Source organism: Macaca mulatta, chromosome 11 (genome assembly GCF_049350105.2).
Source record: "Macaca mulatta isolate MMU2019108-1 chromosome 11, T2T-MMU8v2.0, whole genome shotgun sequence".
Lineage (NCBI taxonomy): Eukaryota > Metazoa > Chordata > Mammalia > Primates > Cercopithecidae > Macaca > Macaca mulatta.
The window spans coordinates 90,047,766-90,071,828 of record NC_133416.1 but is presented as its reverse complement, the minus strand read 5'-3'; the positions used below and the strand labels follow the sequence as shown (position 1 = coordinate 90,071,828).

The 24,063-nt window shown below is 39.2% G+C and overlaps 1 protein-coding gene across 2 annotated transcripts in view; it reads right to left on the bottom strand.

Moving 5' to 3' along the window:
* The window catches only part of TMTC2 (transmembrane O-mannosyltransferase targeting cadherins 2), a 456,255-nt gene that overhangs the window by 233,531 nt on the left and 198,661 nt on the right, over positions 1–24,063 (bottom strand). For both annotated transcript variants that reach the window (XM_015152361.3, XM_028829760.2), the window contains one exon: positions 13,264–14,092. In XM_015152361.3, coding sequence (XP_015007847.1) covers positions 13,264–14,092 — 829 coding nt within the window. The remainder of the gene's footprint in view (positions 1–13,263; positions 14,093–24,063) is intronic.

The following is a 24,063-nucleotide window of genomic DNA, read 5'->3' as shown; positions in this document are numbered from 1 at the left end:
CTGGAGGCTGGTTGCGGGGAAGGGCTGGGTAGAGGAGGGCATGGTTCCTGGGTAGGGCTCCACCCAACAGACCTAGGTGAGGACAGGCACTCCTGCCTTCCTGCCCAAAATATTGCATTTTCCAAGACCACCCTGGTTCCCCACATCCAAATCCTGGGGCTATAAAAACCCGAGACCCGCCAGGCGCAGTGGTTCACGCCTGTAATCCCACCGCTTTGGGAGACCGAAATGGGTGGCTCACAAGGTCAGGAGATCGAGACCATCCTGGCTAACACGGTGAAACCCCGTCTCTACTAAAAATACAAAAAATTAGCTGGGCGTAGTGGTGGGCGCCTGCAGTCCCAGCTACTTGGGAGGCTGAAGCAGGAGAATGGCATGATCCCAGGAGGTGGAGGTTGCAGAGAGCCAAGATCAAGTCATGCATTCCAGCCTAGGTGACAGAGAGAGACTCTGTCTCAAAACAAAACAGAACAAAACAAACCAAAAACAGAGACCCTAGCAGGCAGACACACAGAAGCTGCTGGATGGCAAGAGGAACCCATCTGCAGAAGACGACAACAGGCTGGACATCGAGCATGTTCAGGGGAACATGCCTGTGGAAGAACACACACTGACAGACCAGTCCAATGAGGTGGAGTTTGGCCGGAGCAATCAGAGGAGAGCCCAGGCTGGGGAGCAGCCTGACTCCAGGGAAAATCCATCTCCCTTCTGGCCCCCGATCTGCTAAGAGCTACTTCTTAATCAAACCTTCCACTCACTCTCCTAGCCCTCATGTAATCCGATTCTTCTGATACACCAAGGTAAGAAACCCTGGGATACAGAAATCCCTCCCTCCTTGTGATAAGGAAGGAGGTCTAACTGAGCTAACACAAGCCGCCTATAGATGACTAAACTAAAAGAGCATACTGTAACATGCCCACTTGGGGCTTCAGTAGCTGTAAACACTCACCCCCTAGACACTGCCAAGGGGTTGGAGCCTGCCCGTCTGTATGTTCCCCTAGAGGTTTGAGCAGAAGAAGCGAGCCACACCCCCTTTGCACGCCCGGTGAGGGGGACAGGGGAAATTTTCCCATTTCAGTAAGATTTCTAATTTAATGCCCACATGCATAAAAATTAATATAAGGCTCACACTTCCTCTACATCAAACCCTTTTACAATAATTGTATGACTTGAGCATCCCACATTTTTCCATAATTCCTTGAGATTTATCTGGAATTCTCTTTAAAATCCATGATCACCAGAAATAGGCACAAGTGCGTGATGAGGCTAAAACTAAGACATGTTGTGTTTGTCCTCTTGAAAATCTGTTCTTTAACACTATCAGCAATTGTATTTATATTACAAAAAGAAAGGAACATATTTTACCCTGCTTTAGAGGGTTCAAATACCTGGAATTTGATTCTGCACGATAGTGCTTTTACATATATTTTTATCTTCCTTTAACTTTTCTTTTGCTGAAAGAGAATTAAATATTTCAAAAATAGCAGCTCTGATCTTAAACAACTCTATTCTCAAATAGAACTTCTAACATAGCTAATCATTCTTTAATAGGTGTCAGGTTTTAAGATATTTCATAGGTCTCATTTTCTTACAGTCTAGTGAAACTCCATGTTCAGAGAATCACACCTTGTACAGAACCAATAAAAATGCTACATTAAAAATAAAAATATTTGCAAATGAATGTATTAATTGGTTGGAAAGTAAGGGCAAACCTAAAGTCTAAAAACTTCATGAAGCCAGGCGCGGTGGCTCACGCCTGTAATCCCAGCACTTTGGGAGGCTGAGGTGGGTGGATCACAAGGTCAGGAGATCGAGATTAACACGGTGAAACCCCATCTCTATTAAAAATACAAAAAAATTGGCAGGGTGTGGTGGCACGTGCCTGTAATCCCAGCTACTTGGGAGGCTGAGGGAGGAGAATCACTTGAACCCGGGAGGCAGAGGTTGTAGTGATCCGAGATTGCACCACTATATTCCAGCCTGGGCGACAGAGCAAGACTCTGTCTCAAAAACAAACAAACAAACAAAAAACAAAACAAAACAAAAAAAAATCTTCATGAATGCAGGACTCCAGAAAAGTAAACTAGCTGTGAAGATGGTATTCACCTTGCATACACTACATCTGTCAAACAGATAAACCTAGGTTTAGGCTTTAATGAACTTCAAGCAGGAGGTCAGACTGCAGAAGCCACATAAACTGTGATCTGCCTGAAAGAAAAGAGTCTTTGTGGGTTCACTAGCAACAAACAAATTTAAAAAGCTTAGAGAATGAAAAGATGGGTGAACTGTCTGTCTGGCCAATTTGGACAAACAGAAAATAGGAAAAAATATTCCTTGGGAATTCTTATGCGTAGGTCCACCTTCACCAAGTTTGGGGCAATACTACATCTGTTGCCTAAAGAGTATCCAAGCAAAAATAGTGTTTAAACTACAATTGTAGCAGAGATTTTAAAAAAAGATATGACAAGAATATTATGTGTAACATTGTATCAATAAATATAAAAACCCTAGTTAAATTGAACAAAACCCAGAGAAAAAAGTTACTAAAACTGACCCAAAAAGCAAATTTGGCTCTTTCCAAAACTATGAAAGAAATTAAATTAACAGAAAAAAAAAAAAAAGTCATCTATAACCAAAACATTATGCCTAGCTAGTTTTACAGGTAAATTGTACCTAATATAGAAGAAAAAAAAAATCTAATTTTACATAAAATATTTGAGGGAACAAACAAGAAGTAATGCTCCTAACCTGATTCTGTAAGGTTAAGATTATTGATTTTAAAACCAGAATATGACACCACAAGAGAGAAACTGACCATCACTCAGAAACATAGATGAAAAATAAATGTAGAAGAAAATGGAAATAATACATTATATCCAATTCCTGAGATTAATCTAGGAATGCAAAATAGGTTCAACATTAGAAAATCTATTAATATAATTCATCAAAGTAAGAGACTGAGGAAAACCTACTGTCATCAATATTAATTCATAAAATAGTTCTTAAACTAGAAATGAGGAAAACTCTACTGATAAAAGTTACCTACAGAAAAATCTGTAAGTACACAAAATCAATGGTGAAAAAAACAAAAACCATTTTTTAAACAAAAAATAAGGAGAAGTATAGGGAAAGGTCCTCAAAGACACTGGTAATATTCCTTTAATAAGCTACAGAATAGATATTTTAGTAGTATTCCTTAAACTATATAAATATGATGTATATGCATACTTGTATGAATATGAATGATATATTTCATAAATATTTAATAGAAGTAAAGAAATGTTAGGTCACTTTTTTTTTTTTTTTTTTTTTTTTGAGAGGGAGTCTCGCTCTGTTGCCCAGGCTGGAGTGCAGTGGCACAGTCTCAGATCACTGCAACCTCCACCTCCTGGGTTCAAGCAGTTTTTCTGCCTCAGGCTCCTGAGTAGCTGGGACTACAGGTGCCTGCCACCATGCCCAGATAATTTTTGTATTTTTAGTACAGATGGGGTTTCACCATATTGGCCAGGCTGGTCGCGAACTCCTGATCTCCTGATCCACCCACCTCAGCCTCCCAGAGTGTTGGGATTACAGGCGTTAGCCACTGTGCCCGGCCTAGGGCTTTTTTTTTTTTTTTTTTTTTTTTGAGACAGAGTCTTACTCTGTCACCTAGGCTGGAGTGCAGTGGCACCATCTCGGCTCGCTGCAACCTCCACCTCCCGGGTTCGAGAGATTCTCCTGCCTCAGTCTCACGATAGAACTACAGGCATGTGCCACCATGCCCAGCTAATTTTTCTGTGTTTTTAGTAGAAATGGGGTTTCACCATGTTGGCCAGGAAGGTCTTGAGCTCCTGACCTCGTGATCCACCCACTTTGGCCTCCCAAAGTGCTGAGATTACAGGTGTGAGCCACCGCGCCCAGCCTAGGACATTTTTAAGAAACACAAAACTACGGAAATCAGAAAAATTTAACTTCATGCTTAATCATATGCTAGTCTCAAGTATTTTAGCACATAAACCCCGATAAATATAATCTAAGGTAACTCTAATTTTAAGGTTTGAATGTTTTCAAAAGCCCATAAAGATTCTAAAATTTTGTTGTGGGTAATTTCAAAATCTTAGGAGTCAGCAATATGGCACCCACTTCATCTATAATACATCTTAGGACCATTTGCACTGAGTCTGTTGTGGTCTGGATTTTCTTCCTGCCCCACAAAACTGTACTTACAATCATTAGAGCCGGACAACAGGAAAACAATTTCTGTGCCAATTCAATGTTGTTTTTATTTTTAGTTTTTTGAGACAGAGTTGAGACGGAGTCTCACTCTGTCACCCAGGCTGGAGTGCAGTGGCACAATCTCGGCTAACTGTAAGCTCCACATGCCCAGTTCAGGCAATTATCCTGCCTGAGCCTCCCGAGTAGCTGGGACTATAGGTACACACCACCATGCCAGCTAATTTTTTTTTGTATTCTTAGTAGAGACAGGGTTTCACCATGCTAGCCAGGCTGGTCTCGAACTCCTGACCTTGTGATCTGCCCGACTTGACCTTCCGAAGTGCTGGGATTACAGGTACGAGCCACCACACCTGGCCCCAATTCATTCTTAAAGGCATCTGAACTTCTGCAACTCCCCCATCCCACATGGAAAACAACCATACTTCATTTCTGCAAGAATCAAATATTTAAAATGGGCCTTAATTTAACAATTGAGTAAATGTAAATCTGCTTTTAAAAAATATTTTAGTCTAGTTCAATCAATGAGATACCTTCCTTTTATTCTTGCCAGCCCTGTTGTTTATCTATTTTTTTCTACTCAATAGAGAAGAGATGGACTAAGAAGATAAAACACGTAATTTCCTTATGGAAACCAGATTTAACTTCCTGCTATTTATCTCTCAATCAGCCTTTATTGGTGGGATGCTTTTAGCTAGTTTCTCTTACCAAGGCTCTCTGGTAAAAATGAAAAGCTGTGTTTTACAGTGCAACTCAGGCCAGTCAGTTTCAACAAAATACTATAGTGGTTTTCCTTCTTAACTGGTAAATTTCTTTTTTCTTGTTTTTTTGTTTGTTTGTTTTTTGAGACAAAGTCTTGCTCTTGTCCCCCGGCTGAAGTGCAATGGCGAGATCTCGAATCACTGCAACCTCCACCTCCCGGGTTCAAGCAGTTCTCCTGCCTCAGCCTCCCTAGCAGTTGGGATTACAGGCGCCCGCCACCACGCCTGGCTAAGTTTTGTATTTTTGGTAGAGACGGGGTTTCACCATATTGGCCAGGCTAGTCTCGAACTCCTGACCTCATGTGATCTGCCTGCCTTGGCCTCCGAAAGTGCTGGGATTATAGACTTGAGCCACCATGTCTGGCCTTAACTGGTAAATTTCATGTTTTATAAAAATCTGAACCTCTGTTGAAAAATTTTTATCTTCCCTTGGACATATCATGACAAATTATTGGTGAAACACAATAATAGAATTTGTTACACCATTTCAAAGCTAGCTGGTTAATCACAACTCATCATAGTTAAAGACACTCAATTCGAGGTAAACAAAAGCTTAGACTATAAAATCCAAGGAAATAGTCAATTTTTACATGGCTTAGAGGCTTGGGTTTCACTTAAATTGTGAGTTATTTCCTAAATGATATTCCTACAAAATACTTGTTTCTTAAAATTTGATGCCATGTTAAATTGAAATAGAATCACCAATTTTGCAGCAATCTATAAAGGAAAAAAAAATTGTCAAACGCTGCAAAACTGAAACAATTTTGACTCTCTTTTTCTTTTCTTTTTTTTTTTTTTTTTTTTTGAGACAGAGTTTTGCTCCTGTTGCCCAGGCTGTGGTGCAATGACGCGATCTCAGCTCACTGCAACCTCCGCCTCCTGGGTTCAAGGGATTCTCCTACCTCAGCCTCCTGAGTAGCTGGGAATACATGTGCCCGCCACCATGCCCGGCTAATTTTTGTATTTTTAGTAGAGACAGACTTTCAACATGTTGACAAGGATGGTCTCAATCTCCTGACCTCGTGATCTGCCCACCTCGGCCTCCCAAAGTGCTGGGATTACAGGCCTGAGCCACTGTGCCCGGCCATCTGTGTTTTTCCATATCTAAAGAGGTAATGTTTGTTATGTGCATTGGGGGAGTGAATGCAGACTGCTTGGATAATCACCTTGAAAGTTTCAAATATGCATATCATTTTACATACATCTTTTATATTTATCATTTCACATATTTACATTAAAAATGGGCGTTAAAAACAACCTTTAGCTCTTAAGTTTTTCTCAGATTCACTCTAAATTGTTCTTAACTATTTAAGAAATTGCTTTCAAACAATTAACCACCATAGTCAAATGTTTTTTAAATCAAATTGACATAGAGTTAATAAACCATTCTCAGAACCTATTTGATTTTGAATCTATAACTTAATTTTAAAATGCCTTTAGCACACCAGATGTGCTGCCATATATGCTACAATTCTTTTATGTTTTTGCGCTCACTGATCTGCTTATCTATAACTTTGTTAGCCTGGGATTATGATGTTAATTTATAAGGAAGTTTGCAAGAAGTTGGTTTTAGGGAAGAGAGGTGACCAGTTTGATAGGCCAGCAGATCACCCAGGTGGAAAAGGTCTTCATAGATAGGCGGTCACGGCGGAGAACTTAACTTAGAAATTCAATTGCATATTTATTGACTCCTACTATATACCAAACAATGTTGTAGATACTATAGGGAAGGGAAAATAAAGGCAGATTTTAGAAAGAAAAAAAAAAAACAAAACTTGAAGACTGGATTAGTTTAGGGAGGAGGCAAAAATCAGAAGACAGAAAGCTGTGGGAAATGGGAGAAAGATAGTCAAAACCAAGCAGTGGCTTAAAAGCTATGGTAACAGAGATCAATGGTGCCAAATACTACAGAGAATAGAGCCATATGGGGATTTAGAGGAAGCCACAGCAAAAACGGTGATCACACATTTAACTGCTTTGTAATGAATCAAGAAAGTCTTTCGTTAAGCCAATACTAATCAATACAGCTTTAAAAATGAGTTGCTTTAAAGCTGGGTGGGGGAAACCCTTTCAAATATAATGTGGCTTGCTCATTAAGGCAGTCATCAGAGAAAATTTCCTTTTTCCTAAGCACAGAAATGCAAAGAGTCATTGTGAAATCAGCAAACTACAGTAATCAACTCTGTGTAGTATTTTCCTGACATTATCAACCACATAATGAGATAGGACTTGTGGTTTACATAGTCCAAATCAGCTATCATTTCTCCACTATCCAGATTTAAACCATAAATTAGCAGCACAGTCACTATGACAGGGTTTACTCATCGTCATTTGCATCCAATCAGTTAATGACTGGCAGCTGTCTACAGGACCCATTCCTGAAGGCAGCAGTTTTAATGCATACTGCTTCATGAGGCTTAAAATCATATTCCGTTAAAGCACATGGTAGACTGAAGTATTCTAGAATTTGCAAAGGCTTTCAAAGGAAGAAAAAAAAAACCCTAACTCCATCTGTAATCTCACAAAACCATACACAAGACCGGCTTTATAGGGTTTCTAATCTTTTACTTAGGTTCAAATAATGTATTAGACTAAGAAAATCTGCCTTAAGGAAGATTACTACCAGTCTCAAAATTGCTAAGGAAGTAACTGCAGCCAGAATTATTATTAACATCTTATAAAAAGAAAAAAAAAAATAGGAAACCTGGATTGGAAGAGTTTTGCCTTGCATCAAAATGGAAGCATATGTCACACACAGATGCAGTCACACAATCTGAAACTAACTCCACTCCCAATTCTAACCCTCTCATGATAAAGCATCCCTCACCACTTGGCATATCAAAAGCATAATATTTCACACTTTTGGCTTATTTCATGCATGTACATTCTATCTGTAAACAGATCATGAACTCCTTAAAGAGAAGGGCTATGACTGTAATAATACTCAACATATCCATTACTGAATGCCTTTGCTCTACCAGGCACAGTCCTCATTGCAGCATCTATGGCATTTTTTAAAATGTAAAAATCTCTACCTTCTTGTGTTGTACATTCTGGTGTATGCTGACAACACGTTCATACAATGAACACATAATTATAGAAAATATAGTATGTCAAATAGTGATAAGTGCTAAGAGAAAAATGAAGCATGGAATGCTCGATAAGACAGAGGCGGAGGGGTGGCTGTAATTAATAGCAGGGCAGTCAATTTTACATAAAGCACCTTACTGATAATGCAACAGTTGATCAGAGACTTAAAAGAGGTGAGGGAGATCCCAGTGAGAATAACCAGGAAAACACATTCCAGGAAGAAGCAATGACAAGGGTAAAAGCTCTGCGGCAGGAGCTCACCTGGCATATAAAAGGTACATCAAAGAGGCCAGCAGGGCTGGAGTGGAGTAAGGGAAGGAAAGGCTGGTGAGTATGCACAGGGTCCTGAGACTGTGTGCATCTATATCTATCATATCTATAATCTATCTATCTAGCTAGAGTTTTTAAAGCACAGAACTGTTCTAATTTTATTTTTATTCTTTCAACTTTTATTTTAGATTCCAAGGCTCTATGTGCAGGTTTGTTACAAAAGCATATTACATGAGACTGAGGCCTGGAGCACAACTGAACCGATCACACAGGAAGCGAGCACAGTACTCAATAAATAGTTTTTGAACCCTTGGCTCCCACCCTCCCCTCCCGCCACTGTTATGTGCCTTCAATTAGAGAGAAACTGGCAGTCAGAGAATAACTGGACACTGGAACGCCATGCCCTGACTCGTGTTTCCAAAAGGTCACCAGGGCTGCTGGTTAAGCATGGACTTTGAAGGTGAATAGAAGCAGGAGTTCAGCTCAGACATTAAACAATGTGAAGTTGTCACTCACATCATTAGAAAAAGAAAAAGCTAAACAGACTGAAAATCAGTAACTTGTCTAGGAACCATCAGTGAACTGGGGTCGCAGGGCCAACCACCACCCTGAAAGCTAGAGAAAGACAAATCCAGAGAGACAGCAGAGGAGAGCTTACCTGGAGCAGAAGCTGCTGGAGACAGAAACTGTTAGAAACAATTGACTCGTCATTTGACAAGTTGCTGGAGGCTAAGCGTGAACTAGTTTTAGAATCAGAAACTCCTGACGTGGCAGTCTTAGGGGACTCCCATAATTTGGGGAGTTTTCCCTCCCAGGACCTCAACAGAGTCTCATTGGGAAGAGCCAAGAAAGATGTTCTCCTGGCTCCGGCAGTGGGAGAAGAATAAACCTTATGAAATATACCCAGAGCATTTGTCATGACAAAAGACCACGAACTCCATAAGGGAAAGATCTTAGCCTTGTCCCAGAGCTGTGGGGGAAAAGTCATTCCTCTCAACTCAGGCCCCTCTAGCCTTCCTGTCTCTACTGGAGTGGGAAGCAAGGAAATATAAGAAACACCTGTGAAGGTGGTAGCCCAGAGAGGCGAAGATTTAGTCATAAAATAGTAGAACATTTTCCCTCCCCAACACCAACAGAGCTGCAGTATAATAATAGCTGATTGCAGCTGAAATAGATGCAAAACAGAGTCTGTGGGAAAGCCCACAGACAGCTGGGAAGACCAAAAACAAGGCCACCAGAGGAATGTGACATCTCTGGCACCCACGGCTATAGCAAAATACAGTCCAACTCCTAACTAGATTTACAGAAAATCTCACAAGAAAGCCTATTCACCTCATTTCTTATTACCCAATACATCATATCTGAGTTGAAAGAAAAAAGTACAAGACATGCTAAAAGGCAAGAAATACAAACTGGGAGGTGAGGTGAGAGTCTTTTACTAACATTACAGATAAGGCCTATAATCCCAGCACTTTGGGAGGCCGAGGCGGGTGGATCACGAGGTCAGGAGTTTGAGACCAGCCTGGCCAGTATAGTGAAACCCGTCTCTACTAAAAACACAAAAATTATCTGGGCACGGTGGCACGTGCCTGTAGTCCTAGCTACTTCGGAGGCTGAGGCCGGTGAATTGCTTGAACCTGGGAGGCAGAGGTTGTGGTGAGCCAAGATTGCACCCCTGCACTCCAGCCTGGGCAACAGAGCGAGACTCTCTCTCAAAAAAAAAAAAATATATATATATATATATATATATTTATATTTATATAGATATAGATAAAAGTATATATATACAGATAAAAGATGGTGGCCCCTGGGCCATGATGCCGACAGTGATGGTGGTAAAAAGTGGTCAAGCTCTGGATGTATTTTTACAAACAGCAGAGAGGATCTGCTGATGGGATGGATGTGAGCTGCGAAGGGAAAAGAGGAGGTAGGGATGACTTCAGAATTCTCAGCCAGAGCTGCTGGGGAAATTGAGATTCCATCAACTGAGATGGTAAAGCCTGCAAGTAAAGCAGTTGACTGGGCCACGAGTGGGGTGGGGGTTTTCAGGAACTCAGTGTTTGATGTCTGAAAGAACTTCTTACGATAGTGGGCAGTTGTACATTTATTTAGCTAATGATATTTTGGAGTGCCTAAATTCTGCAGCACTTCTTAAGTATTAGGATGGACACCTGAAAATATTGGAAACCAAGGAAATGTTTAATAATTGTTTTACTTAGTGAATGGAAAAATAAATGATCAAACATTCTAACTATGTACCAAAATATCTTATTTAGAATCTTAACCGTCAGCAAAACTACCAGCTAATGCTGGAAAATACCTAAGCGTTACAAAACGTTTTCACTTATTCTGACTGCTACTTATACCCTAGCATCTGAATATTTGCCCGCTCCTTTTTGCAGTGTAATAAAATCTGGCTGGGTACTTGGCTTCCCAGAATAAAGATAACATTTCCCAGCCTTCCTGGAGGTTGGTGTGCCCAATGGTCTGTGAGCAAGCATGGTGTGTGCAATTTCTGCAAAATGCTCTCAGATTGGGCACACCCGCCATTTGCCCTTTCTCCCTCTCTTGCTGTCAGCTGAAGGGCTGATGTGATAATGAGCCATCTTGGACCATGAGGACAGGGTGACACCACTGAGATGGCAAGGGAATAAAAGAGAAAGAGCTTGGATCCTGAAAACCCATGGCGCCATCTTATCAGCTCTGTGTTTGCACATACTTAGATTGCTACATGAAAGAATAAAGCTTCTATCTTACTTAAGCCACTTTTGTCTTGGCTTTTTGTAACAGCAGCTTAGCCTGAAACTTAATAAATTTAATAAACCCTCAGAACATCACTGTGATGCAAATAATAGGCCAAGAATTTGTTTTCAATTCTCTATTATATATGTTTTAAACAGCAGGAAAATATATTGGCAACATAGGCTTGTTCTATATCCTTACATCTACCAGTGCAGAAAAACTAGCTGATAAGTATTCTGCAAAAAATAATTATAACAATTTTTCCAACAAGATTTATGTCCGGGCATTCAATAAACTGTGATGTACTCGACACCTAGAAAAAGCCACATGGTAATGATTTTTCACAGAGAATTGAGAAATGACATGCTACATAGTAGCTCAACTTTAATGCTTCAACTTCCCATTAAAATCCCTGCAATTTATTAAACAGTGTAAGTACCAGCAATTAGTTCCTTAAAGAAATGTGTAGTTGCTCACTGAATTCTTGACTTAATTTGTGCCCATCAGACAAGCATGCCAAAGTAGTTTTTGGAGTATCTAGGTCTTTAGATATATACCTATTAGCAGGCCATTTTCATATTCTGGAACAGTTTTACACCTTCTTTTAATCATGGTATAGAATTCTGTTGGAAAGAATAGAAAAATGCCAATTCAAATGCTATATAAGCGAACATAATTTAAAGAATAAAAATAGGCTAGGTGCGGTGGCCCACGCCTATAATCCCAGCACTTTGGGAGGCCGAGGCGGGCGGATCATCTGAGTTCGGGAGTTCGAGACCAGTCTGACCAACATGAAGAAACCCCGTCTCTACTAAAAATACAAAATTTGCCGGGCATGGTGGCGCATGCCTGTAATCCCAGCTACTCAGGAAGGCTGAGGCAGGGGCATTGCTTCAACCCGGGAGGTGGAGGTTGTGGTGAGACAAGATCGTGCCACTGCACCCCAGCCTGGGCAACAAGAGCGAAATTCAGTCTCAAAAAAAACAAAAAACCAACAAAAAAAAGAATAAAAATAGGCCAGGCGTGGTGGCTTGCACCTGTAATCCCAGCACTTTAGGAGGCTGAGACAGGCAGATCATCTAAGGTCAGGAGTCGAGACCAGCCTGGCTAACGTGGGGAAACCCCATCTCTACTAAAAATACAAAAATTAGCCAGGTGTGGTGGCAGGCGCCTGTAATATCAGTGCCTCTGGAGTCTGGGGCAGGAGAATTACTTGAACCCAGGAGGTGGAGGTTGCAGTGAGTTGAGATCAAGCCATCGCACCCCAGCCTGGGCAACAAAGCAAGACCCCATCTCAAAAAAGAATAAAAATGGCTTATGAAGAACAAGACTCTTTAACACTACTTACTATGATATATTTCTGCACTAAAAATTTACATCTATTTTAATTTAATTGTCCTCTAGCTTCCAATACATTTAATTGCCTAAACTAGAGTCATCCATTGTCATAGTTTTTGACTTTTTTATTTTAAAGGAAACTACTTTCTATTCTATCAGTTCTGAGATGTGCTCAAGTAATTTTCTAAATCAAAAGCAATCATGAGTGGTATAATCAAAACTCTCATTATATAGTGAAAAGTTTGTTTCTCTAAGTGACTTAAGAACCCAAGTGAAAACCTGCTAACTGCTTGGCAACATTCAGATAATTTAGCCTCTGTGCAGCCCAAGGTGACTCACACCTGAATGTGTACACACTGACATCTAGAGACATACTTTCAGGATTCAGAGGGAGTGAAATCTCCAAATCTTTTAAAGGTTTCAGTGAAAGTCTTGTATTTCTTCAGGCGATGCTTGGAAAATAGAAAAGCTCAAGTATACTTATGTGGGATAGCCTGACTTTTATTATATGATAAAAGAGCCGTCCCCATCAGTATTTTAAAATGTGAAAACCAAGCTCTTTTCTAAATTCTTGGAATAGTCAATATTGTTTACACAATAGGAGCTCTAATTCTTCTGGACAAACATAGTCAGAAACACAGGAAACTATTTTCTTATTCCAAGAAAGGAATACTGGGTATGTCTCTAAATTGGTTATATGGCGTATCTCCTTAAAAAAAGAAAAAGAATGAAAGATACGGGTACTGCACAAAAGGACCTCTTCCTCCTTAATACTGTGTCTTAAGCAGCAAAGACATAAAGAGGCTGCAAGTGTAAACTAACCAGACAAAAGCATAAAAGAAAAGATTACCTTTAGCTGGGTTTACTTTTATCCCTGATCTATACAGCATTTCCTCGTTCTGCCAGTCTCCATTCCTGATCGCAGTCTTGAGTCCATAAAAAACAATTAGTGTAGCTGTAGCATAAAAAATCAAGCTCTTGAGGAACCGCTTTTGGACTTTGACATAAAGGGCTCTAGCACCCACTGTAATCAGCAGGCAGAAGCCCATACTAGGAATATATAATACTCGCTCTGCAATTACAAAGCCGACATAGAAAAACAGGTTCGTGGCAGGAACAAAGGGTATGATTAACAAAGATAAAGACAGAACAACAATGTTCTCCGTAGAAGGAAGCTGGGTTCTCTGTGATACATCGTTGTTAATGCCATTTTCTACTTTGGATGCAAAGCTGGACTTAGTCTCTGAGTTCTGGTACTCCACATCTGAAAGGCAGCTATGTCCGTTTGCATTCTGCTTGCCATTTGTTACAGTTTTCCCATTGCATTCTCTGTCTACGCTCGGGCTCTTCAAACCATAGTAGGCAAGGAGGAGGAGTCCAGTATAGAAGGCCACAGTGTGTAGGTTTCTCCAGTCACAAACTGTTTTGAGCAGAGGCACAGCATCCATCGACCAATCAAAACTGAGGGTATCTGGGCATAGCAACAGCCAGAGGTTCTTGGTTGGCAAGTAGAAGAAGGTGAGCGTGCGGGTGAGGAGGCTGTCTGAATCAGCAGCGGGATTGTCCGAGTTGGAAAAGCTTGGTGGTTTGTTTCCCATCCAGTATAACCGGGCACCCAAAAGGGAGGACCCCCAGAAAGTTAACAAACTAATGCTGAGGAAAAGCGACAAGTTCTTCCTCTGAAACCAAAAGAGAGAAGGGAAAAATTAAGATCATTATCAGCACAGCATAGGAACACTCAACACTTAGAGATCAAATACATTTTTAAATGGACAGTTAAAAACAGATGATGTCTCCAAAACATGACTTCATGTCCATCACCTTTCAAGCATGCCTAGAGAAATTTTAATCTCCAAAAAAACCTGAAGGTGGAATCGTAGTTTGTATATATTTTTTGATTATCTTTTCTTAATTTTTCTCTCTAAAATAACAACAATCAAAGCTTCAATTTCGTGACCTCTACAAAGTGGGTTCAATATATTTATTTCCCTCTTAGAATTCGTGTTGGGTCACAATGAGACCACAATGTAAAGTACTTAGCACTCTGCATAAGATATAGAAGGCACCTAATAACTGTTGTCTTTCATTTTATCGTAGTTTAGATTTTGAAGAAAAACAAAAAGCAGCCATGTCAAAAAATATGTGGCATGGCAGGACTCTTGTGCTTGTCTCTAAGGGAGTAAAGGCATGAAGCTATGTCTGTCTAAGTCAGTCCCCAATTCATTGTCTTAAAGAATTCTGTCCTTGCTGGCCGGGCGCGGTGGCTCAAGCCTGTAATCCCAGCACTTTGGGAGGCTAAGACGGGCAGATCACGAGGTCAGGAGATCGAGACCATCCTGGATAACCCGGTGAAACCCCGTCTCTACAAAAAATACAAAAAATTAGCCGGGAGAGGTGGCGGGTGCCTGTAGTCCCAGCTACTCAGGAGGCTAAGGCAGGAGAATGGCGTGAACCTGGGAGGCGGAGCTTGCAGTGAGCTGAGATCCGGCCACTGCTCTCCAGCCTGGGCTACAGAGCGAGACTCTGTCTCAAAAAAAAAAAAAAAAGAATTCTGTCCTTGCAAAATTTATAAACCAGGCTTTCATCTGCTGCCCCATATTGTCACTGATATCAGTGATATTCAACATTCAAAAACACTCCTCATGAATCCCAAATTTTTCATGTTGATGACAGCTTTTAAAAATAAAATTACTTTAGGCTGGGCAGAGTGGCTCACCCCTGTAGTCCCAGTAATTTAGGAGGCCAAGGTGGGTGGATCACTTAAGGCCAGGAGTCCAGACCAGTCTGGCAAACGTGGTGAAACCCCATCTCTACTAAAACAAACAAACAACAACAACAAAAAACCATTACCGGGCATAGTGGTGTGCACCTGTAGTCCCAGTTACTCAGGAGGCTGAGGCAGGAGTATAGCTTGAACCCAGGAGAAAGAGGCTGCAGTGAGCTGAGACTGCACCACTGCACTCCAGCCTGGGCAACCGAGTGAGACTCTGACTCAAATAAAAAATAAAATAAAATGACTTCTTTAATAATGAACTAACTTACTTCAAGAGAATGACAAAAAATTGTGAGAGGAGGGTCAAAGGACATCATGTTAATGCTAATTTTCTGGCAAAGTCCTTCACCCCCAGCAAGAACTTAGGTGACATCTAAAAATCTAAGTCCTAAAGAGGCAGAGTGGGGAGGGTTAAAATAGGCACCATATCCCAACCTTAATGGTTCAATGGTAAGGCCATTCTTTACAGCAAACATCCAGCGTTGTATAGAATGGTCTCACTCAATGACATTCAGAAGGGGCCTTAGAATCTTACAAAGGATACACCAAATATTTAGTTTAAAAAAACAACCCACAGAAAGCAATATATTTTAAGCATATACAACTTCTATGAAAACAATGTCTACATATTGGATACAACTGCCTCACTGGACTCTGCTCCTCAGACTCCTCCTCCACACCAACCCTGATCACTGGAAGCCACAGCACTACTCATGAATGCTCTTTTCCACTCTGCCTTCAACCTAATGATCCTCAACAAGGTTCATGATTTTAAACGTCGTTAATGTACGCTAATGACTGTACCTTCACCCTCCCTCACCTCCATAGGCAATTATTCAGTTGCCTACTGGGCATATTCACTTAGGTACCTCAAACTCAACATACCCTAAATAGAACTCCTGACTTCATACTTCCCCAAAGGAAATAAAACAGTTCCTCCTCCAATCATTGTCACCATCAGGAAATAGTAATAGTGTATAACCAGTTTCTTCTTCACAGCCTCTTTCCTTCCCTCCACATTCTACTCATTACCAAGTCTTCACAACTTTCACGTCCAAATATATCCTGAATCTGTCCTTTTTCTCTCCATCTCTTCTATCATCACTAGTCCCAAGTGCCAACACTGGGATTCCTACAATAATCTCCTCCTAACTGGTGACCCTGTCCTTCTTAACACAAATTCTTTTATTCCCTAATTTTAAACTCAGATCTTACTTTTAAGATCTTAGAAGTTTTTATATCTCTAACAAAACAGAAAGTTTGTGATTCATTTAGGGTTCCCTTACCAATTTTTGGCAATATGTCCATTTTTACATTTCAAAAGTATTAAAGTTTTTTTTTTAATCTAAAAGGAGGTAATTCTGAGTATAAAATAAGATAAACAAAATAATAGGTGGTTAGAAGTTAAAATTTTAACATAAGGAAAATGAGAAACAGCAACCAGATGGAAATCAGACAATTTTAAGAGGTGGAATTATTAATATCAGATACAGTAATGCCAAATTCACAGCATTAACTTCATTGTTTTGAAAACATCCTTGTCAAACGTTGGATTAAGATTAATTCACGTAATGTTATATGGAATTTTTAATAGTAGAGGGAGTAATATCACATTCTGCCTCACCAATCTAACTTTTTTTTTTTTTTGAAATGGAGCCTCGCTCTGTCGTCAGGCTGAAGTGCAGTGGTGTGATCTCAGCTCACTGTAACCTCTACCTCCCGGGTTCAAGTGATCCTCGTGCCTCAGCTTCACAACTAGCTGGGACTACAGGTGCGTGCCACCACGCCCAGCTAATTTTTTGTATTTTTAGTAGAGACGGGGTTGCACCATGTTGGCCAGGATGGTCTCGATCTCTTGACCTCGTGATCCGCCTGCCTCAGCCTCCCAAAGTGCTGGGATTACAGGCGTGAGCCACTGTGACCAGCCCACCAATCTAACTTTTAAACTGGTGAAATGAAATACTTCAAAGCCTCATTATCATCTAAGAATAACTTTGCAAACGATTCCATTGTTCCTCTGAAATTCTACCCACCAATAATTCTAAAAGTTCTTGATTTTAGAAAAAAACCCCACAAAACTATGCTTAAGAACTTGTAATAACTTGATTGATCAATCATATAATTGAATACTCTTAGATTATACAAGTGAGAAACACCGTTTGGCAAAGATAAATGAGACAAGGTATCATGGATAAAGAAGACGAACCTTGAAAGACAACTGAATTGTGAATTTGTACCGAAAGCTCATTTTTAAAATGTGTCTAAGACCATTCCATTATAATATCTTGTGGTGGGAGTGATTGGGGATGTGGAGAGGAAGAGAGAAAGCATTACAAAAACAGCTGTAATCAGGCAAGAAGAAAAGCCAAGGGATAGGAGAGCCACATGAAGGAGGAAACATGGTCAGATTTCTTTGCTAGTCATTAAAATCCAGAAGAAGTTAACCTTAACAGTGACGTAATTCTATTTCTAAAGACAAAAATATCATAACAAGGCAAAACTACTTTCTTCATTAATTTTTCATAAAAGTATCTCTAATAATTTGTTATAGCTTAATAATTATCAAAATAAAATTGAGATTCCAGATGTGGTCCTATTATTGCATTTACTATGCTAAAAGAAAAGTTAAATACAATGGACTATAAAGATATGAATAATGAAAACTATTCAATGTTAAATATTATGTCTAAGTACTGAGAAAATGAAAATGACATAAAAACAAGAAAACGGAAGTAATAAAATGCTAACAAACATTAATTTATGTAGTACTTCACATATTTAAAGTATCTTCATATATCCATCATTTGAACAACTGACATAGTCACTAAAATCAAAAGATACTACTGTTATGAAGTCAAACACTTTCATATACTTATTCTAACTTAATGGTGAGTTCTGTAAGGATGAAATAAAGGACTCGCTCTTTTATTTATTTATTTTTGAGACAGGGTCTTGCTGTCTCACCCAGGCTGGAGTGCAGTGGTACAATCATGGCTTACTGCAGCCTCAACCTCTTGGCCTCAAGTGATCCACCCACCTCAGCCTCCCGAAAAGCTGGGACCACAGGTGTGTGTATGTGTATTTTTTTGTAGATGGTGTTTTGCCATGTTGCCCAGGCTGATAAGTGACACTCTTAAAGGGAAACTAAACCAATAAGTAAAGTTGATTTTAAAATGTTTAAAGTAGAAGAGTTTCTAAAGTGTTGTGATTTGCTACGACTTTTAAAGTATCAGCCAAAGCACATGTTCACCTATGTAACAAACCTGTACATGCTGCACATGTACCCAGGAACTTAAAATAAAAATAAAAATTAAAAAAGTATAAGCCAAAGTATGAAACTGCAATTTTCAAGTGTCTGTGATGCTTTCTCATAGAATTTTATTAAAAATTGTCAACTAGTTTGGGCGTCATGGCTCATGCCTATAATCCCAGCACTTGGGGAGGCTGAGGCGGGCGGATCACCTGAGGTCGGGAGCTCGAGACCAGCGTGACCAACAGGGAGAAACCCTGTCTCTACTAAAAATACAAAATTAGCCAGGCGTGGTGGCACATGCCTGTAATCCCAGCTACTCAGGAGGCTGAGGCAGGAGAATCGCTTGAACCCAGGAGGCGGAGGTTGCAGTGAGCCGAGATCGCATAGTTGCACTCCAGCCTGGGCAACAAGAGCCAAACTTCGTCTCCAAAAAAAAAAAACTCTCTTCGAATCCAGTTTTTAATAAAACATCTCAACTGTTCTTGTGGAGATGGCCTTAAAACAAGATAAAAGAAAGCATGGAAAATATTTCATTTCTAATTTAGTCCCTGTGCTATGGTTTATGGATTAAATCAAATTAGCAAAGTTTTACTGAGCTGCTACTAGGAGTCGAAGTCAAGTGACCCTATAATTTACCTTAGCATTTCTGTTTGCGTAGCTTGGTGTATCAAACTGACCTAACATTTGTGTTTCTTAGATGCAAGTATAGATAAGGCATGAATCTCCCAATGCATTGCCACCAAAGACTTGCAAGCTAAAACTAGCAAAAATTCAAACAAAGAAGATAAGACTTCAAAGTGTGGGATATTTAAACACTAGTTAAGTGCAATCTTTGTTAGGGAGCATTAGAAAAGGATTGCAATTTAGTAGCTAAAACTATTAGTTCATTCAACTTATCATTAATGTTGCAGGCACTCTTCTATACACTGGATACGAACTTGTCATTAAAAAAAAAAAAAAGAGAGAGAGACCCTGTGTGTTCTTGGAGCTTTACACATTCTACTACTCTGTCCAGAAAACCACTTTCAGAGGAAAAGAGTCATAATGGCTTAAAGGATAGTTTTCAAACCTGAAGGTCCATCATTACCAATTATGAGCTTTTAGAAAAACTAATGCCCCAGTCCAAGTAAAATCTCATAGGTGATTCTAATGCAGCCAAAGTTGAGTGTCACTGCATATTTGTACAACTCTAATTCTTAGTACCGATATTAAAAATGTTGTTGGACTCTTGTTTCACAAAGTTTTAAGGTATATTTGCCTCACTGTAAATGAGTAAACCATAACAAAACATAAATAATACTCCTTCTCAGGTTCTAGGATAAACTGAATTCTTAGTACAATAAAAGAGTATCACAAAGGCCAGACTACAAAGGAGTTCAGAACCCAAGGTTAAAATATTCAAGTATTGCTACAACATGCAGAAGACAGGATTTGTTCCCAGAATGTTAGGGGAAAAAATTTCTTAAATATGAGCCACCAAAGGCAAACAACCCAATTGAAAAAAAAAATGAATTAATAATATAGCCAGGAAATTCAGGGAAAAGACAAATAACCATAAAAATCTGAAAGGATAATCTCATGGGTTAATACCAATTAAGATTTAAGTGAAGCCGAGCGCGGTGGCTCAAGCCTGTAATCCCAGCACTTTGGGAGGCCGAGAGGGGCGGATCACGAGGTCAGGAGATCGAGACTATCCTGGCTAACATGGTGAAACCCCGTCTCTACTAAAAATACAAAAAACTAGCCGGGCGCAGTGGCGGGCGCCTGTAGTCCCAGCTTCTAGGGAGGCTGAGGCAGGAGAATGGCGTGAACCCAGGAGGCAGAGCTTGCAGTGAGCTGAGATCTGGCCACTGCACTCCAGCCTGGGCGATAGAGCGAGACTCCGTCTCAAAAAAAAAAAAAAAAGATTAAAGTGAAATGAATATAAGTTAAATAAAGTGCAAAACTAAAGAAACAGCCTTCACAGATATTGTTCTGGAACAGGTAGAATCACATATTGTTGGGGAAATATAAATTGTACAGCTATGCAAAGGAAAGTACACAATAAAATTAATAGTTTGTATCATGTATGACTTGGTAATCTGTAGTTAGTTACCTACATTCTAACAAAACCTCTAAGATACAAGGATACTTAGCATTGTTTATAAATGAAAAAACAGAAATAGATACAAATTTAAATATGGTAATAAAAAAATCATGGTATATCCATATGTCTGAATCCATATGGCAAATAAAAAAAAATTACATACATTACAAAGAGATATATTTATGCATATATATCAACATAACATTATGTAGCAGTGAACCAAATCATTATGTAACAGCATGACTGGTGAAAAATCATGTTGCAAAATATGCATGCTACAGAACCATAAAGGTCATTCAGAAAAATACTACCTTATTTGTGAAAAATATTTTTCACAAACGCTTACATATGTAAAAAAGGCCTTTTATTTAAGTCTAGAAATATTTATACCAAACATGAGATGAAGAAACCTCTAGTATAGGGAGATAAGTACATGGATAACAGAAAAGATGGCTTCAAATCTGTGTGTGGTTCCCCTTTATTCAACAAGCTTATTTGAAAAAAAAACTAAAAGGTTTGACAACTCTTACACTGACTAGATTTAAAAAATATGCAATTAATATATTAACAAATCTAAATTTTGGTTATAGGCAAGTAGATATCTGATGTGTTAGTTCTTATACTTTTTTGGTTTTTTTCGAGACAGAGTCTCGCTCTGTTGCCCAGGCTGGAGCGCAATGGTGTGATCTCGGCCCACTGCAACCTCTGCCTCCCACATTCAAGTGATTCTCCTGCCTCAGCCTCCCAAGTAGCTGGGATTACAGGCGTGTGCCACCACGCCTGGCTAATTTTTGTATTTTTAGTAGAGATGGGGTTTCACCATGTTGGCCAGGCTGGTCTTCAACTCCCGAACTCGTGATATGCCCACCTCGGCCTCCCAAAGTTCTGCGATTACAGGCATGAGCCACCGTGCACGGCCAGTTCCTACACTTGTCTATATTTATTATTTATTGAAGCTATTATTTTATAATTAAGTTTCTCAACATTAAAAATATGTTTCCATGTTCTAATATAGTTATTTTGTGATTGTTACCTTAATTTTATGAGAAAATCTCTTAAATTCAATGGAAAATAATATGAAAACAAAATGGACAGCAGTGGGATATATAATAATATCAAAACACTATCTTCTAGAGCTAAGCTATAACTGATACATCTCTCCCCAAAGAGTAACACAGAACCTGACATTTGTAGGAATTCAAATAAATGATTCTTAAACTAAGTCTGACCCTCAAACTTTTAAAAGACAGTTTCTATATTTCTCTCACACATTTTATACCCTGTTATGCCAAGTCCTAGCTCCCAATATCCTACACAAAGGCTCATAAAGTTAACAGAATTGGCTGTGCACAGTAGCCTATGGTCCCAACTACTCAGGAGGCTGAGGTAGGAAGATGCCCTGAGCCCAAGAGTTCAAGATCAGCCTTGGCAACATTGCGAGACCTCATCTCTTAAAAAAAAAAAAAAAAAAAAAAAAAAGTCAACAGTATTTCACACAACTCCGAGTCACCATTTTCAAGCAGTTTGTTGTCACCACATAGAGAAACTTGACCTTTTCACCTTTATGTCATCATGTTTTCTGGCTGTTTCCCTCTCTCCATGAAAAGCACACATTAAAGTAGTAGCCTATGTTCTGGAGGAACATTTTCCTGCTACAACTTTGTTGTAAAAGTAGAAACATAAATGGGAAACTTACTGCATCCCTACGAACAACAAATTTACAGATACATTTCACACCAGTATGGACACGGTTTCTTCATGTTTTAATTAACCTAATCATTCACAGAACATTATAGGTCTGCCTTATGAAAGTGTCATTCTTTTTTTTTTTTTCTTTTTGAGACAGGCTGGAGAGCAATGGTGCGATTTCAGCTCACTGCAACCTCCACCTCTTGGGTTCAAGCAATTCTCCTAGTTCAGCCTCCTGAGTAGTTGGGATTACAGGCATGCACCACCACGTCAGGTTAATTTTGTATTTTTAGTAGAGACGGGGTTTCTCCATGTTGGTCAGGCTGGTCTCGAACTCCCAACCTAAAGTGATCCGCCCGCCTCAGCCTCCCAAAGTGCTGGGACTACAGACGTGAGCCACCACATCTGGCCAAAAGTCTCATTTTTAAGATGCTTGAATATGTTCATTTTTAAAGTTATTTAATATAAAAAGGGAAATCAGCTCTAATCCCCACTTTTCTGATAAAAAAAGAGATATTTCTAATTATAAAATTTTTAGAGGGTTTTTCCTGAAACTGCCAGACATAGAAAATCATAGAATTAAAATTAGCCAATATAAGGTTCCTGGTTGACAACTTAGTTTTTTGACACACTAATGGAATGAAAGTACATAACTATAGCTTAATGAGTAAATAATGCAAAATGTATCAGAAAACATCAAAATCGTCCCTAAACATCACCTGAAATATGAGAGAGAAGCCAATAAGAAGACCCTGCCATATTAGTTAGTGGCGATGCCTCTATAGAAGCCCTGTGGTGAGTTATTCCCTTCTATGGCGGTCATTGACTAAATAAATAAAAATAAGAATGAAGTAAAATTCAACTATAACAGCTCCCCTCTCTATTATGCAAGAAAAACTGTCATTGATAATAGCAGCTTCAATATTGTCTTCTGATCTCAGATTTTCTGGGACATAAATGAAACTGAAAAGGAATATTTTAGTCTCAATGAAAGAAAAATGTAAACATTCTGCTGTAGAGTATTAAAACCATCATGAGACCTACATTTTGGCAAACTAACGAGAATAAATTACTTAAGCATAAGGCTCATTTAATTCCAAATTAAGCCCTTGGCAATGATAGTAGTTGTAATAATAAAGTAGATAAAAATCAGTATCTGAAAGTTATAAGACAGAGAAAAGGCTACCCAGACATAACAAAAATCTAGCACCTTCTATTTTGTATTCGCCATTCATCACTTTTTTTATGTCAGCAAAATAGGATTTCTCTTAGCTCTCCTCCTTCCCAAAATAGTTATCACTGGATACTCCCCTCAAAGGCATAATTTCTGAACATGTGACAAGAAGGAATGCATGGCTGAAAGTATGGTTAGGAATTGTTTCTAGAACATGTCCATGTGATTAATCAAAGTTTTGTCATAATCAAGTTGTCATACTTGTTCTGTTTCCCTTTAAAAGAAAAATGGGTTTCCTTATTAATAATCATCCTGTCTACAAGATTAGAAACATTTGTTTTTCCCCCACACCAACTAACAGACAAGATTAAAGGGTTTTATAATGTTTCATATTTCAAAAGATATTAAAAGAGGTTCAATGAGTGGACATATACAGTCTTTGTAAGGAAAAAATGTAAAGATTAAGGGGCATAAAAAAGTATGTTAAGATGTTCAATATTTCGGATTATAAGGAGTTCCTTTGTTCACTTAAACCCATAGTACACCATAATGTTTTCCACTGAGTTCAAGCATCCATCAGAAAGCATAGGTACATCTCCAGCTAAACATATAACAGCTTAAGATGATCATCTAGTCTCTCATTTAATCATACTTAAAAGATATTTTCCTGAATTT